At 32.6% G+C, this 16,625-nt stretch overlaps 1 protein-coding gene across 4 annotated transcripts in view; it reads left to right on the plus strand.

The window, feature by feature from the left end:
- Positions 1 to 16,625, plus strand: part of Slc38a6 (solute carrier family 38 member 6) — a 57,039-nt gene that overhangs the window by 22,136 nt on the left and 18,278 nt on the right. For 3 of the 4 annotated variants that reach the window (XM_015489900.2, XM_048798454.1, XM_048798456.1), the window contains exons 5-6: positions 1,787 to 1,826; positions 11,656 to 11,734. In XM_015489900.2, coding sequence (XP_015345386.1) covers positions 1,787 to 1,826; positions 11,656 to 11,734 — 119 coding nt within the window. The remainder of the gene's footprint in view (positions 1 to 1,786; positions 1,827 to 11,655; positions 11,735 to 16,625) is intronic. The other variant, XM_048798455.1, reaches the window with a different exon arrangement.

A 16,625-nucleotide genomic window follows, 5' to 3' on the forward strand; every position in this document is an offset into this window, starting at 1 on the left:
ATTATTACTTTAATATGTGCACCCAGTTCATAATAGGCAGGTGCACTAGACAGAGCATACTTTGGATGAGGAATTATTACTTGTTTGTGTTTCCTTTCCACTTCACAAGTGAGTTGAAACTTTCCTGTTGTCTCTAGATTTCATATAAATATGATACAAGATAGTATTCTGAGAATCAGTTGTTTTGAAATATTTTGAAATTTTAAGGAAGATTTCAAAAAATGTCTCTAAATTGATGTATTTACTTATCAGATAAATATTTATTGAATAGATACCATGCCCTGCATTGGGCTAGGCACTGAAGATGGCACATTCATCTGGCTTTGTAGATATTAAATGCTTAAATTCAGCTAAAGAATGGAAAAGTAATTATTAAGATGTTATTACTTCTTTGCAATATATTGATAGATAATACATTCATGATAGACAATACATTCAAATATTATATGTGTGTGTGATAGTAGGTATAATTTGTACTGAAGATAGTGTACAGTTTAAAATAGTCTTTTCATAAATAACAGAGTTTGAAACTAATTTTTAAGTGGGTTGTGATGCAGAGTTCCCTCTGGAAAACATTAGAATGGTAATTACCATATCCCTAAAGACACTTTGCCAGATTTTCAACTCAATATCACTTCTCTGCAGACCCCAAGGCCTTACCTTTGATTGTTTCCAGGACAGACAAATTTTGTGTCACTGATGGAATTCCTAGTAGAGATGGGCCTGACAGTTGATCTGTTCCCACTTCATGGAGGACTGAATGATGTTAGATAGATCCAAACATCCCTTGATGATTGCAGTCCACCAAGATTTGAGTCCTCAGAAAGCTCAAATGGAAGTGCAATGTTTAACTATTTCCTCTGAATACATCTTATCACCAAGGATGGACAAAATGTTCCTTGAGTTTCCTAGAGGTCTTATCCAAGATCATAAACTTGCAATCCTGCAGCCTGAACTAGTCCTCAGGCATATATTGTTTGGCTCAAAACTTTTTTATTTTTAATATGTTGCCAGCTGATAATCATAAAAGTTTGAAAAACATTGATTTCTGATTTTCCTTTAAAAATCAGAAGATCTGGCTACACTGGATGTGTGTTCTCACATGTCATCAACTCACCAGACCTGAGTAGCAAAACTGTTCCATTTTGAAGGGGGAGTTCTCCAATAGACTACAGTTTTCACTACTTTCTATTTTCTTACACTCAGCTTACTTCACATTATTGAGCTTGAAACATTTTGTCTAAATTTTCAGGGTGTGAGAATGTTTTTGCTCTGGAGTTTTCTGCTATAGACTTTATTAATCCCTGGCATAGAATTTTCAAAAGCTAGGAGTATGCCAAGCTAATATACTCAGAAGGTGTATGATTTCCTTCTATGCAAGACTACACTGGCACAGCACACTCCAAGCTATCTTGGTCTTCCTGCTAAAGTAGTGTGGTAAAACCAATATGAAAGGGACCCTCAGATTCCCCAGATTCAATTTCAGGTTTTTAACTTTGATAATCACCAATTACTAGCTTTTAACAAGTCTAACTATTCAGAAATGACTGCCAAAAAATTGCAAAACATTTTTATGGTAATTGTGGAACTATTAAAGAAAGCCTTTTTATGTAATTTTTATTAATTTTTTGTATTACAAATAACTGTCAATTTATTCATTCTTGTTTCTCATTATCATGACTTCTGCATCTATTTTATAGTATTAGTTTTTGGATTTTAATAAAATACTAATTCTTTTACATAGTTTCCCCTTTTATCTTCTGAATACATTTTTTTTCTTTTATAGGTGGTGGTGGCAGGCACCATAATAATTCAGAATATTGGAGGTAAGCAATTGAAAGTGTACCACTTATTGCACATAAGTGATAGAAATAATTGTCTCTCTTTGGGTGCTTGCCTCACTATACATCTAACTGGGAAAGTGATGTGTAGAGGGAAGTATCTACGGAAGCCCTGAGCATTGGCCTAATGAGAATCCTTTTTAGCAGTGCTTGTCACAAGGCTTCTAACTTCAGTTCTGGCTAAACCTTGATTGCATTCTTCTTATAAAGTCTGTGACACATCTCTAAAACATTGGCTTTCTGTGGTTGTGATAGTGATGGGATACACTTTGGAAAAACTTTCCAGACAATTCCAAAATATTTCCCCTCACTTTTATCCTCTCATAATCACCCCCATTCGCAGGCAGTACTTTATAGTGACTGGTGTTCTCTGAGCTGTGAACAATCAGTTGTCCCATTGTAATTAAGAAATTAAAAATGATCAAGTGGTTTAAGAAATAAATTTGAAACAAATCAGAAGCATTCTCACATTTATCTTTAATTTCTATTAAAACTGATTCTATAAATGATTCCAATTTTGAGAACTATGTAGAAATAAAAATTACTATTAATTATAGATAGTTGACTGAATGTATTAAACATTTAAATTCAAAATATAGGAGTCATGTATGTATGTCGGAATGAGGTTGTATAGAGAGCTGAACAGTGTCTTAATTTTCTTTTATCATTGACTGGGATGCTAAATAAATGTCATTAATGTAAAAAGACAATTCATAGGGAAGGTTGACATGGATTTGAATCTTATACAAGATTGTATGGTCAAAGGAAGTTTGTTTTTGTGTGGGTTTTTGTTGTTGTTGTTGTTGTTTTGGTTTGGGGTTTTTTGTGTGTGTGTGTGGTACTAGGGAGTGAATCCAGTGGTGCTCGATCACTGAGCCACATCCCCAGCCCTTTTTTGTATTTTATTTAGAGACATGGTCTCACTGAGTTACTTAGGGCCTCGCTAATTTGCCAAGGCTGGGTTTGAATTTGCAATCCTCCTGCCTCAGCCTCCCGAGTTGCTGGGGTTATAGGCATGGGTCACTGTGCTGGGCTCAAATGAATTTAATCTTACCCTTTATAAGTAACAGTTTAAAATATTTTAAGATGACAGCTTAGTAAAGTTTAATTGAAGAGATCTGAGTTATTTCACATTAAATATTGTTCAACCAAGTTATATTTTCATGAGTTTCTTAGTCAAGAAAAAATTAACATTCCATTAATGAATTGTGTTTTCTATTGTTTTTGAATCCTGAATCTGAATGATTTAATTCTTTGAATTTCATGAAAAAAAATAGTGAGAAGAATGCTTTCTTAGATGTCATACCAAATTATCTTCTTCTAACACACACTACTTTATACTTCACTCTAGAAATCAAGAAAACTCGTCTCTTTCTTTAGGAATTTTTATAGGGGCAGTTTAGATTAGGTTGAATCATTATTTAACAAATTATGTAGAATTTTCAGTTTAGGAATTTGGTTCCAAATTCATGACCTTGCCACAATGCCCATTTTATATCTTTCTGTGTATTCCAGCTGGTCTCTTTCTTGTTTCATAATCTTGTTTAGACATGACTTTAATTTGGCACTTGCTATTATTAGATTGACATCTCCAAATATGCTTCTCTCCCTCACGTAATCTCCTCCAAGGCAAGGATTATGTATCATTTTCTCTTTCTTCTCTCAGCAACCAGCACAATACTGGAACCTGATAAACCTTTCTTGAACTGAATGGAGCCAAAATGATTTGTATGAGCTATCTCCAAGTACTTTCTAATATTTTGAATATATTTATCAAGAAGAAAAAAAGGGAATGTTACATCTATCACTAGCTTCACATATTTGAAAGGCTAAAATGAAATAATGAAAAAGAGAGGGCAAAACTGGTTCTAATAGATAGACATCTACAGAGTAGTTGATTTGGTTTCTTCATCTAGAATACTATCTTAGTCTGTTTGGTGTTCCTTTAGCAGAATATCTCAGACTGGGTAATTTAAAGTGAACAGAAACTTTTTTGGCTTTGGAGGCTGTGAAGTCCAAGATTGAAGGGCCACATCTGGTGAGGACCCTATTGCTAGGTGAAGGTATCATATGGTGAGGTACATCAAACTTGCAGGCTTAAGCCCTTTTACAATGTACCTAAATCATTCATGAGAATGGAATCTTTCTGACCTAAACACCTCTCATTCGACCCCACCTCCCAACACTATTATATTGGGGATTAAGTTTCTAAAACATAAGCTTTATAGAAAGCATTCAGACCATAGCAAATACCCTTATAATTAAACTGTGTGATAATAGGGTTGACCTATACTCCTTTAAGGTGTTCTTATTCCTGAAGACATTCAAACAGAACTGGCTTGGTCAATTGACAGAATGTTCAAATTCAAAATCTTGAATTTGATGGTATATAAATCATCAGTTTTCCAAACTCCAAGTTAGTTGATTTGCTTATTTTAGAATTTTTTGAAAAAAATTTAGAAGCAGTTGTCGTAATTTTGTGGGGAGAGGAGGTGGTGGTACCGGGAATTGAACTCAGGGGCACTTGACCACTGAGCCACACCCCCAGCTCTATTTTGTATTTTATTTGGAGACAGGGTCTCACTGAGTTGCTTAGCACCTTGCTTTTGCTGAGGCTGGCTTTGAATTCATGATCCTCCTGCTTTGGCCTCCCAAGCCTCTGGGATTACAGGCCTGTGCCATCACGCCTGGCATTATTTAGTTTCTAGGATGAACCTCATTATTTTCTTCACATCATTTAAGTTTATTTATTGAAAGCCCACTGAATAATAATCAAAAACATATTTTCACAGAGTTTTCTTTTTTTTAGACAGATATGCAATATTCCTTTATTATAATGGAATCTGAAGCTTACTCTTATGTGCAGAGCACTGGGTTAAAAGTGAAGTACCTTGAATTCTGTCTACTCCAGTCTCTGCCATTGGATAGGTGTGTGTCTGAAGGAACTCATTCACTCTTCTCTTGGTTAAATTATTGGGGGTGAAAAGTATGGAGCTTAGAATCCCTTCTTATAAACATTGGGATTCTAATTTGGCACTGGGAGGCACATTAATTCAGGCATTAACATTTTAATGCAGGAACAGTCAATGAGGAGGCATCTTTATTTTTAATTAAGTGATAATATCTTAGATTAATGCTTCCTAACTCTTATCCTTTGTAACATTTAAATGTTTCTTATTTTTCTTAGTATATGATGCCCTTGGTGAATTTATGAAAAAAATTATGGAACAGACAGGCCTTTAAAGGCAAAAATCATCATAAATTGCTCTTCGTCAATCTTTGTTGCAATGATTTTTTAGCAAAGGCCCAGTTATTCTCTCTATTTCCATATTTCAGGAATAAAAGTAATTTACTAATTTATTTATATCCTAACTACTAGTACATAGTTGGCATTCAGTAAGTAGTATTTATTATAAGAAGAAAGCAAGAAATAAAAGACAAAGAGAGAGAGGGGAAAGCTAGTGATCCAGCTTAGTATCCCTTGGAGGAAAAAGTGAAATGATTGATTGACCAGGAAGAAAAGACCACAGAGTATATAAGTGAGCATATAGTTTCTTTCAGAAAGAATCGACTGTCAGAGCTTCACAGAAAAATCTCAATCCCCCAAGACCAGTCAGGCACCAAGTATTAGTCACAGGGCCCTTATGAGACCTGACAAATTGATTGAAAAAAATCAACTGCTGTCAATAATCTTTAAATTTTACAATGGAAAAAAAATGCAACTCATTAAATTTAGAACCCTTATTTTAAGGTTATAAGAAGCTTTGCCTTTGGAAAATGAAGACCCGTATGGTAAAATATTACTTAACAGTGATTCCTGATCTCCTCTCAACAGTAACAAATTAGGGCCCTGAAGTAGGCCATTTCCAGAGGTAACCCTCTGCAGCCTGTTTTTGCAGAAACTGGAGTAGCATTTGCTGAGAGCCATTGCTGCCAGGACAGAGTCAGAAAAGAGGTGTCTGGAAATTTTAATATTGAATGCTGTTGTTAGGCAAGAGAATCCTGATTTAGAGAGTTTGAATTTGATTAGCTAACCATAAAATGATTAAGAATTGTAGCAGAAAATAAGTGTAGGTAGTTTCAAGATAGTTTCTTTTACTCTGTTGCATTGATTCTTTTCCTAAAAATTAAGGTAAGTATTTACTTTCATATTCAATTTAACTCATGAGAAAGACTATTTAGTAGACTAAAAGATCACTAGAAATGAAACAGTAAACCCCATTTCATTATAGTTAAGCCAGAGAAAGTCTTATTAATTCTTACAGGTACATGATAAAGGTGAAGTCAATTTATGTTATTTCTTATTTCTTATTTTGCCCAACTCAGAACATGGAAGTTTGAGTGGCTCCTGGGAAAATGTTAAACTACTCATTTTGTTTTTATAAATATGAAGGACTACCAGAGACAGCATATTCTTTTCCTAGTTCTTTAAAGCCTCAGTTTCTCAAAGGAGATTAAATATTTTATTGTTGTTATGTATTAGAGAATCCTAAACAGTAGTCTTACTGAAATCTCCTAAAATTGCTTAGAATGACCCAGATTTTCTATTCTGGCACAGAACACACAAACTTTACTCCAGCAGATTTGATTAGCCCCATCAGTTTGGGAATCCATGGTTTAAAAGAAACCCACCAATCCTTTATATACTCATTTAATACAATTTCTAAATCTTATAAACAAGAAAGTATAAATAAAATCATTTTAAGTTGAGAACTATAAAAAAAAATCTCAAATTCTCAGTATTTGACATATTTAAAATTTAATATTAAACAAGTTGAATTTACTTTCTTTCTCTATTCTTGGTGGGGCCGAGGGGGAGGGTGGAGTATAGTCAAAGTAGTAAGAGTCAGATGTTTTGTCAGATTTCAATTCCTATTGTCCCTTGGGAAATTGGGACTGGGCATGCTGTTACATCGCCATCTGCTGGTCAGTTTATCTGTAGTCAAACTGCAACTTTGGGTCAGCTGGGGCAGAATTGTGCAAAATTCTAGAAAACACTGACTCAGAATAGAAGTACAGGAAATTCGGGAGGAAAGTCTTTTTCGAAATTACTTCCTTTGACAAAATATACTAATAACATGTTATTTTAAAGAGGCTTACAAAACAGTGTATTTCTTAGTAATGGTTTCTTTAAAAAAAAAAACATTTATTTTTTAGATGTACATGGACACAACACAATGCCTTTATTTTTATGTGGTGCTGAGAATCGAACCCGGGTCCCACCCAGCCTGTGCTAGGCAAGCGCTCCACCACTGAACCACAATCTCAGCCCAAGTAATGGTTTCTTTTGAAGTTTATGAGATTTTCAAAATAGTAGATTTTCTGATCACTTTCTATTTAAATTTAAGGTCTTGATACATGATAAAGCAAAGTATTTTTTAAGGTTGTGGAGGAATACTTTCCATCATATATTTTGATTTATATTTTGCGCAAATTAGGGAAATGACATTGTTTTCGTATTTATTAAAAAAAAAATTTAAAAACAGAGAGATTGTATATGGTTTAAGTGAGGATAGAATTTCAGTGGCATTTCTACATTTAGTGGAAGCACCAGGTTAATAAGACATGTTGAATAAACCCATTATTATCCATGACTAAAAACAACTTTGAAATAAAATGATGTCTTGTAAATGGAAAGGCAAACTTATTATTTCCTCCCATAGTACATCTGTTTGTTTAGGGCTGACTGACTAATCCTTGTAAGAAGTTGCTGAACTCCCCCCAAGTGCTGAAAACATAATTCTATTTTTAAAACAGCTGTAAGTAATCCTTTCTTCACACATGTATTTTAACTGTTTAACAAAATGAATAATTATCTTTGTAAACTAATGATTTCTTAGGTCCAAGCTCAATAAGTCTTTCCTTTCTTAAGGTTGTATGTTTAGTGACAAATTGAAAAGCATTTTCAGAGTGCTGGTGAAAAAATAGTCTCTAAGAGTATGGAGTTTGGGGTCGGAGGGATTGATTTTTGTTTTGATTTTTTTAGATTTCCAAGCAGTATTAAATCTCAAATATATGAGATTAGGAAACTTCAGAACTATAATCATAGCTGTGAACACAGTCCGCTCGTGGTGGTAAATGCAATAAAGTCCTGTGATGAAACAGTGAATTTTGAACTAATCACTTTGCCAAACCAGTTACAAAATTGAAAATACATCTCAAGGTGAAATGAAAATTATAGTGTAGATAAAGCTTCTGACTAATGTCATTCATTATAGATTCTTTATTTTCTTTGAACCACTATTAAACTCAGCAGTTTGTTGTTTAAGTGCTAATGAAAAGAATACAAAAGGAATTCTGGAGAATGGTCCTTTTAATAGACTTTCTTCATTTTTGCTGTACTTTGGTTGATTGCTTCACTTTTCTCCTGCACTTGCTCATATCATACTAAGCAAATTTCTCAAGCCAAGAAACTTGAGACACCAGCTATCACTAGCTTAAATATTATTGCTTTTTTGTGCTTTTATATCTTTATCTGTGAAATAAATAATATCTACTTCTCAGGAATGTGTGAAAGTTAATGAAGAAGCAACTTCTGTATCATTTAGAATACTGCCAGGCATTTACTAGGCATCCAGAATTCAAAAAGTTTGGCTGTTCTCTTGGATGTCCCTGCTGAGCCCCTTCCACTTTTTTCCTGCATCTCTTCCCTCAACCTTCCATGGCTCAGCTCATGTGTTTCTTTTTATGATTAAGTCAACCAATATTAATACCTTACTACTTACTATAGCCTAATCTAATTTTACCCTATTTTAGTCCTTTTTTAATGTAGCAGTTGTTTCTCCACATGATTTTTAAAGAATGCTTTCAATTTCTGTGTTTTGATTAGTTGACAGATTTTTAAATTTCCTTCTCAGGGCAGTTTCTATGAAATGAGTTCTGTTAGTTATGTTTAAAATGAAAGACAAAAGATATCTATTTAGTTAATGTGGTGAAACTAAATGATTTGTAATGGCTGAGTAACTGTCATCAAGGTATGTCTTCTAGCACTAATACTGGCTTTGGTGATATGGAGTTCAGAACTACTTAACCATAACTGTGGTGCTTATGGATGACCCTGTTACAGCTATTAATTTGGACTACAACATGTTGTGTCTTGTACTAGGGAGTCTACACTGTGTATTGATGTCAGCAATAATCATTTACAAATTCTTGCTTATGACCTGTCTCTAAGATAAGTCTTTAAACATTTCCTTATGCTATTAATAAAAGACATGAGACAAAAGATATGGCAACCAGCTATTAGACCTGGTGAACCTTTTGGTTAAAAACAATGGATATATGAACTTTCCAATTGATATTATATCTCTGAAACTTTTCCAGCTCATTTTATTGAACAGATTGTTCTTTTTATGTGGATGCAGTTAAGATGTATTTCCTAACCTTATGTGCATTTGGTAACCTTTTTTGTTTCTTCTCTGTATTATATGTAATATAATATGTTAAGGTACTAGTCCTTGCATGAAAGTTTATTTGTGGTTAAGAAAAAATAATTTTGATAGTGAATAGAGTAGTGTCTTTCTTTGTTTTACTTGCTTAATCAGTAGGGGTTTTCCCCCCATGGTAAGCTCTGTGGTTTTGTAGTTTTTAAAACATATGCCAGCATTCTCTAAGAAAGAAGCAGTAGTTTGCGTGTTTTACTATATTCGTGTCTTGTAAGCTGAAGTCTTTTTTTTTTTTTAAGAGAGAGAGAGAAACATGTGTTTGGTGAGTTCATATTTCTTAAAATATACATGATTTTTCAGACTGGAATCTAATGAAACAGGACTCCCATTTGAAAGCCAAAGAGTTAAGGCTACAAGAGAGGATAAAAGTGATCAAATGATTAGCCAGGGGCTAATAGAAATTCTGGAAAGAATGACAGATTGTATATTAGAAAGAAATCTGATCTCATATTCATTGAAGCTTTTTACAATGAAAGATCCAAAAGAAATAATAGAAAATTACTGAAAGAGATGAATGTCTGAAACTTTAGAAATGCATGTGGTGTTGGATTAATCCAAGCAAGAAAGACTGATGGGCAGATCATAAATTACATTGTGTTGGAAGTCTGCATTGCATTCCTTGTTTGAATATCTGTCTCTTTCTCTCTCTTCCTCTCTCTCTCTCTCTCTCTCTCTCTCTCTCTCTAGTTTTAGGATAGTTTTGGAAAAAATCAACTCATGATTTTTATCATTGCACCACATGTGTATAGTTCTTTGGAATAGATAAAATATGGTAGAGACTCCAAATCCTTTAGTGGAGGAGGTTGATATAAACCTTGCTTCTGTTCTGTACTGAATTGAAGACATTTTTCATTATGAGAATATGAATAACATAGAACACGTTTTCACATCTAATCAGTTGTAGTACCCTAAAGTAAAAGAGTTTGAAGAAACATCTTAGCAGGTTTTAATCATCAGCTGCATTTCTTCTGGGGAAAAAGAAACACCCATGCACTGAAAAATATGTATATGCATATTTTTATTATAAAGAAGTGATTATTTATTTAACCATTCTAAATTTTACTTTGCCATAGATGTATGTTATTTTACTTTAAAAAATGTGAGTGATAGTCTATCTTCATACAAATTCACATACAAACTAATGGGAGTCCCTTTTTTAAAGTTAAAGTGGTCGCATGGCATTGTAATCATGGAGAAATTCAGCTAGTTTTCTAATAGATTAATTGAGAAATGCACATTCTTCTTAAACTATTGAAGCTTCTCATCAAATGATTTTTATCATTCAGACTTGGCATTCATTTGTGTTCTTGGTTTTTATAGGTCCAAGGAGAAAGTGAAATGTTTCCTGAAATCTAAATAAGTAATAAAATTAATGTGCACACAGAGTACACTCTTTCTTCTTCATGAACATTTCCTCATTAGCTATTTTTTTTTAAAACATATTCTTAATCTCTGAGGGAAGAGAGATTCTTGCTCTGTTAAACTGAGGTTCTGACTCCAAATCAACTGCATTTTTTATACTTAATTATTTAAGCTTAAACTTAAAAATTTGTAGATAAATGAGTTCTGTATTCTATAGCCATGTTAATAATGGAAGGTTCATAGAATTTGTTTTTATGGCTATATCAGCAATAACATAATTATTAAAGTATATAAAAACTAGTTATTTCTTGGATCCTGTCAGATAAAATGTGAGAACTATTACTAGCTTCAGGTTCTGATTACATAATGCAGATGAGTAAAAGTGGAGTAAAAATTGGAAATTCTATAACTTCAGTTTTCGTAATGCTTTCTAATGGATCTTTCTAATCTGTTTCAGAGGACAATTTTGAATATAATTGATTGTTCTATATTTGCCTTATAATAACTTGTGTCCATAGTGTGGGGGTGGGTAGCAAATAGAGGAAGAGCAAGTGAGAGAGGGAACGAGACTTGCTGGAATGGTGTTTCTCCCTAGTAACAAAGGAAAAATAATCAAAGTTATTGGCCTACTTGTTAAACTTCTGTTTCTATGTCAGTTACTAAACTAACCTCTGATGCCTTAGATGGGAAATAACGTGTAAGAGAGTTTTTGCAAAACTTCAAACAAAATTTTGTTTATAAAGTGGTCTATAATCAAGACCCTTTTATCTAAATTTTTTGCTCTAGATTTGAAATATAAACAAAGGATACTTAATGTACTTACCCAATTATTCTTCTCTACAAAATTACTTATCTCTGTTCCTGGTATATATGTCTTTGGGGTGGTACCTTATGAAGTAGTCTTTCATATGTTATTCCATCTCTAATGGACATCTGTGTTCCTGGAGAGATTACTCTTTAAATGGTTAAAAATTATGGAATTTTAATAGAATTTTTTTTTTTTGCAGCTATGTCATCTTATCTTTTAATTATTAAAACAGAGCTTCCTGCTGCTATTTCAGAATTTTTGACTGGAGACTATAGTGGGTAAGAAAAATATTTCGCATTGTATCCATTCATTTATTAATTCAATAAATATTTATTAAGCTGTAGTGGCAAGTGAAACAAATGTATTCCTTGTCATTTAGACATTTGCAGATTAGATGGGGTAGATAGTAATAAAGGAGAAAACACTCTGCATATATTTTTGTGATTACGCACTGCGTACAAAGCTCGGTGGTGTATTTGGTGAAGCACCAAATAAGCCCTTGCATTCCTTCAGGGTGTGAGAGAGGACAAGACAGGTCAGAGAGAACTCTTGAAGAAGAGTGAAGGATAAATTTCTGAGGATATGAAAGATTGGGGTGAGGGCAGGGAGGAGATTAAAAGTACTGATAATAAAGGTCTTAAACACGAAAAAGTGAAAAATTCTGCTGTCACTTCTCAACAAATCACAGTAACAAAGAATGTGAAGTTACAAACATATCTGTGTGAGATTTCTATTATACAGCATGATTAAAAAATTATTTATAAGGACTTGTTTCATTTCCTGTTTTTTGACATTAATTCGAGTAATACCAAAACACAATATACTTTCTCCTTTATTTAAAAAAGTCTGAGTCCTATAGACTATATTGATGTATCTCTTTTTTTATGGGGAAAAAAAACAAAATTAATTATTCTTTCCCTTTCCTTATATAGAACAAGATTTTTTTTTGAAAAATGAACTTGAAAAGACAGAATAAATTCTTTTCATTGTCAAGTTATTTTATACAGTTTTCAAATCACTACATAAAACTCAGCCAGCTTTTAGGTTTATATATTTGGTTGTTTTTTTGTTTTGTTTTGTTTTTTAATATTTATTTTTTAGTTTTCGGCGGACACAACATGTTTGTTTGTTTTGTATATGGTGCTAAGGATTGAACCCTGGCCGCACACATGCCAGACGAGCATGCTACCGCTTGAGCCACATCCCCAGCCCTTTTTGGTTGTTTTGCCCCAGTAATTGCAGGGAATGTTTTCAAAATTTATTTTTTACCTTTGACAACATAGTTTCCATTAAGGAATTCTACTTAGACAAATGAAGATACATATTGGTAAGGAGGGTGTTTTTGCTTTAGATCTGAATAGGAATCATCAAGAAAAAGTGGTTGAAAAAAGGTCATAAAAACCCTTAATGTTTTCTCATCATAAGAAGATAGTGTCCTTCTAGAGTACTTTATAGTTTATGAGGTTTATACATTCATTGTCACATCTGATACAGTGACCTTGATTTATCTTCAGCTTTATATAATTACATTTTGATTTTATGCTTAGTTTGATAACTGATTTAAATAAGAAATAGTTATTTGAAATTCACTTTTGTATTTGCTTGTAAGAATACTGAGGATAGCTTCCAATATTCAAATTCTATGTGAGAAATTTATTTGATAATATAAAGCTAAGAATTCAAGGCAACATGAAGTAGAATGAAGAATGCTCAACCAAGAGGAATGAAGCATGTTGTATTCATTTCATATTAATAACCTCAGGCATTTAACTACTTTTGACCATTTAACTTAACTTTGAGCCTTAGATTTCTTTACCTGGTATCATTGGGTTACCAATATTGCCTTAACAAAAATTATTGTGAAATAAGATATTGTACATATACATGCCTTTAAGCGTATAATATAGCGTAAATGTGGAGAATTAAGAAATTTCATTGATAGTAACTGTATTGAAGATGTTCTTTCTTTTTTTGCTCAAACTGCCAGGAAGCTCAGTCAAATTTGAATGTATCATTAATGTATGTTAATCCTAATAGTTGTCTGTCATATGTGTTTTCCTTTTTTTTTTTTTTGGTCCTGAATTTGGTGACTTCTATTTATATTTTTTATTGTCATACGTCTTTATGGAAAGAGAAATGTAGTTTTAGAAACAAAGTACTATGTGACAGAACTAGTTGAAACTTAGGTCTTCTATCTCTAAACTGATCCTTTTATCAACTTCATTTTAAATCAATTGCTATTTACATTATTGGTTTTTTTCCGGTTTGTTTTAAAAATTAAAATTTATTTCTCCTCACTCATATTAGTAAAAAATTAGTTAAAATGTTATATTTGTGTCAGAAACAGGTTTTTCAAAAAATGTATACTTCAAAATATTGAGGCTAGTTTGCATCATCTCTTTTATGTTTAAAATTGCACATAATGACCTCATGTTGTTTTCACCATAATAAATATTCACTTATTTTGAATTTCAAAGTCTTGAAACACTTAATAAGTGACTATATTAATTGGTTAAAAGGCACCAAAATTTTCAAAGGTTAATGTTGTAAAAATAGTTTAAGCAAATGTATTATAGTCGACTTTATTATCTTTTAGGGCAGTTTATTTCTAGATAGAGTTAAATAGCAGTATTTTTTTCTATGAGGTCAATATGATATTGATAGGATTTTATTTTAGGGTTTGACTTACTATAAATTCCAATGAAGATCTTTCAGGCATACTTATTTCTGGGTTATCTGTGGGCTTGGCATAACCTTGTGACATAAACCTTTATACAGAATTTTATACTCATTATATTCTAATTTCAAAAATTACTATTAAAAATCAGAAGCTATGGGGCTGGGGATGTGGCTCAAGCGGTAGTGCGCTTGCCTGGCATGCGTGCAGCCCAAGTTCGATCCTCAGCACCACATACAAAGATGTTGTATCCGCCGAAAACTTAAAAAAAAAAAAAATTAAAATTCTCTCTCTCTCTCTCTCTCTCTCTCTCTCTAAAAAAAAAAAAAAATCAGAAGCTATAAATACTTTTTAAAATTTTTTTTACATGAGATCTCTTATTATTATAATTATTATTATTGCCTTTCAATTCTTAATACACCTTTATACCACAATTTATCATATCTCTATATACAAGACATGTTGACACCAAATTCACATCTTCATACATGTATTTTGTGTATCAATAAGGGTCTCTAAATACTTACACTGAACTTTCATGATATATCTTTTTTTTAGAATAACTTATATTCTTTAAATCTATGGCTGTTAAAAGTTGGAAGCTCTCTATTAACATTTAATGATCTTGTCAGGGGAATATGATTGACACAATTAAGTTGTCTTGCATTTGAGTTACATAATTGATATGGGATGTGAGTAAGATCCTAATTCAGAACATATGATACTCTTGTTCCATTCCATTCGAGAATGAAATTAAAGCAACTTATAAATAAATCTGGTTTTCATTAAAAAATGGAAAAAACATCTGCATGCCAAAGCATTTACAATACAGCTAAGGATTTATACTCTATATTTCATACTTGTAACATTTTTATCTTACAGGATTAAATCAACAGATCAAACAAGTTTTCTAGGAAGTATAAAACTTTTTACTCTAATTCTTTTGGCTTAAAGAGAATGTGTATTTAGATCATAGTAGGAAAACAGGAGTTCTGTTAGATAGATTAATATATTTTTCTAAAATCTTGGTTTATGAAAAAAATATTTAATATGTACTTTTTGAAATTTTATTGGTTTATATTTTTCAGGCTGAGACAATTGACTATGACCTATACTTGAAATCTAAACTAACTTTATTGTGTTATATCACTATATTGTCTTTATTTCTAATGAGTAAATGTTAAAGAAAGCACTCTCTTTACAATTGCCTTTATTTACATAAATTAATAAGGATAAGAAATGATTAATGATAACCAATAGCCAAGCCAGGGATAGAAAAATTATGTTTACAATAAAATCCTTTTCTCATGGAGAATTTAAAGTTCAGTCCTGTGAAAAGCATGATCTTGAAATAAATGATGTAGTATCTGAAAAGTACCATAATTTTTGAAGACTAGAGAATATTTATTTCCGTTGCTACTCTCAAAATCATCATCATCCAGTTGCTGGTTTCACAGACATAATGAAGCTGCTGAACCAGATGATCTCTTAAGTTTTTTTCAAGCTCTGACATTCCATAACTCTAATTCTGAGTTACTGTTGGGAGGAGGTAAAGTTATCTTCAGACCCACAGTTCAGTGCTTTGGTCAGTAATGTGACTTTTATGGACATGAATTGTGATCTGAAATAATATAAAGTAACTCTTGTTCAGGATTTCAAAGTGCTTCTTTTATCTTATGTAAAAGAGTCCTAGTCTAGGGATTAGCATACTCGCTATTGTACAATTCTTCCTTCATGTCATTTTGTTTTGTTTTTATTTTTGAAGAGTCCGATTGGTTTATAATGATTTTTTATTTTGTTTTATTATGGTAAGAACACTTGACATATGAAATATACCTCTTGACAGACATTTAAATATACAATGCAGTATTGTTACCTATCAGGGACAGCAGAACTGACAGATGGAGTCTGCACCAGTGCTCCTTTGGGCATTTTTTTTTTCTCCTGTCACTGCAACTGTCTGAGTCTGATATAGAGCCTTGGGCTGTTTGCCACTTTCAGAAATTTAGTTGCCAGGTGTTCCTCAGTGAGAGAGATTTTGAAGTTCCAATTTGGGTCTTAAATTTTAAGAGTGACTAGAAAAGAGATATGTTGAGTATCATTTCATATTTTTTTTTCATTTCATATTGTTAATATGTGTATTTTCTTTGTACTTCCTGCATACAAAGGATTGAGGGGCACTTGCACATGTAGCAAGCACAGGTTCAGGTATGTGACTACTAAAAATACTTGTGCATAGGTTATATCTTCTGGCACATGCATGTCCTAAGGACACAAATTAGGGTAGGTAGGGAAGGAAAAAGTATGATCAAAGAGGAAGTTGGTGGCACCCAATAGGACTGATTCAAAGTACTGTGGAGAGGGAGGACTTCCTCATAAACTAAGATGTGAAGGATGTGCACTGAATCATAAAGTCCATATTAGAAGCCAGAGGTTGAAACCCAGGTAGAAGAAAACACTTTCTTAATTTAAAATGAGAGTGGAAGACTTTG

This window comes from Marmota marmota, unplaced genomic scaffold, assembly GCF_001458135.2.
Source record: "Marmota marmota marmota unplaced genomic scaffold, marMar, whole genome shotgun sequence".
Lineage (NCBI taxonomy): Eukaryota > Metazoa > Chordata > Mammalia > Rodentia > Sciuridae > Marmota > Marmota marmota.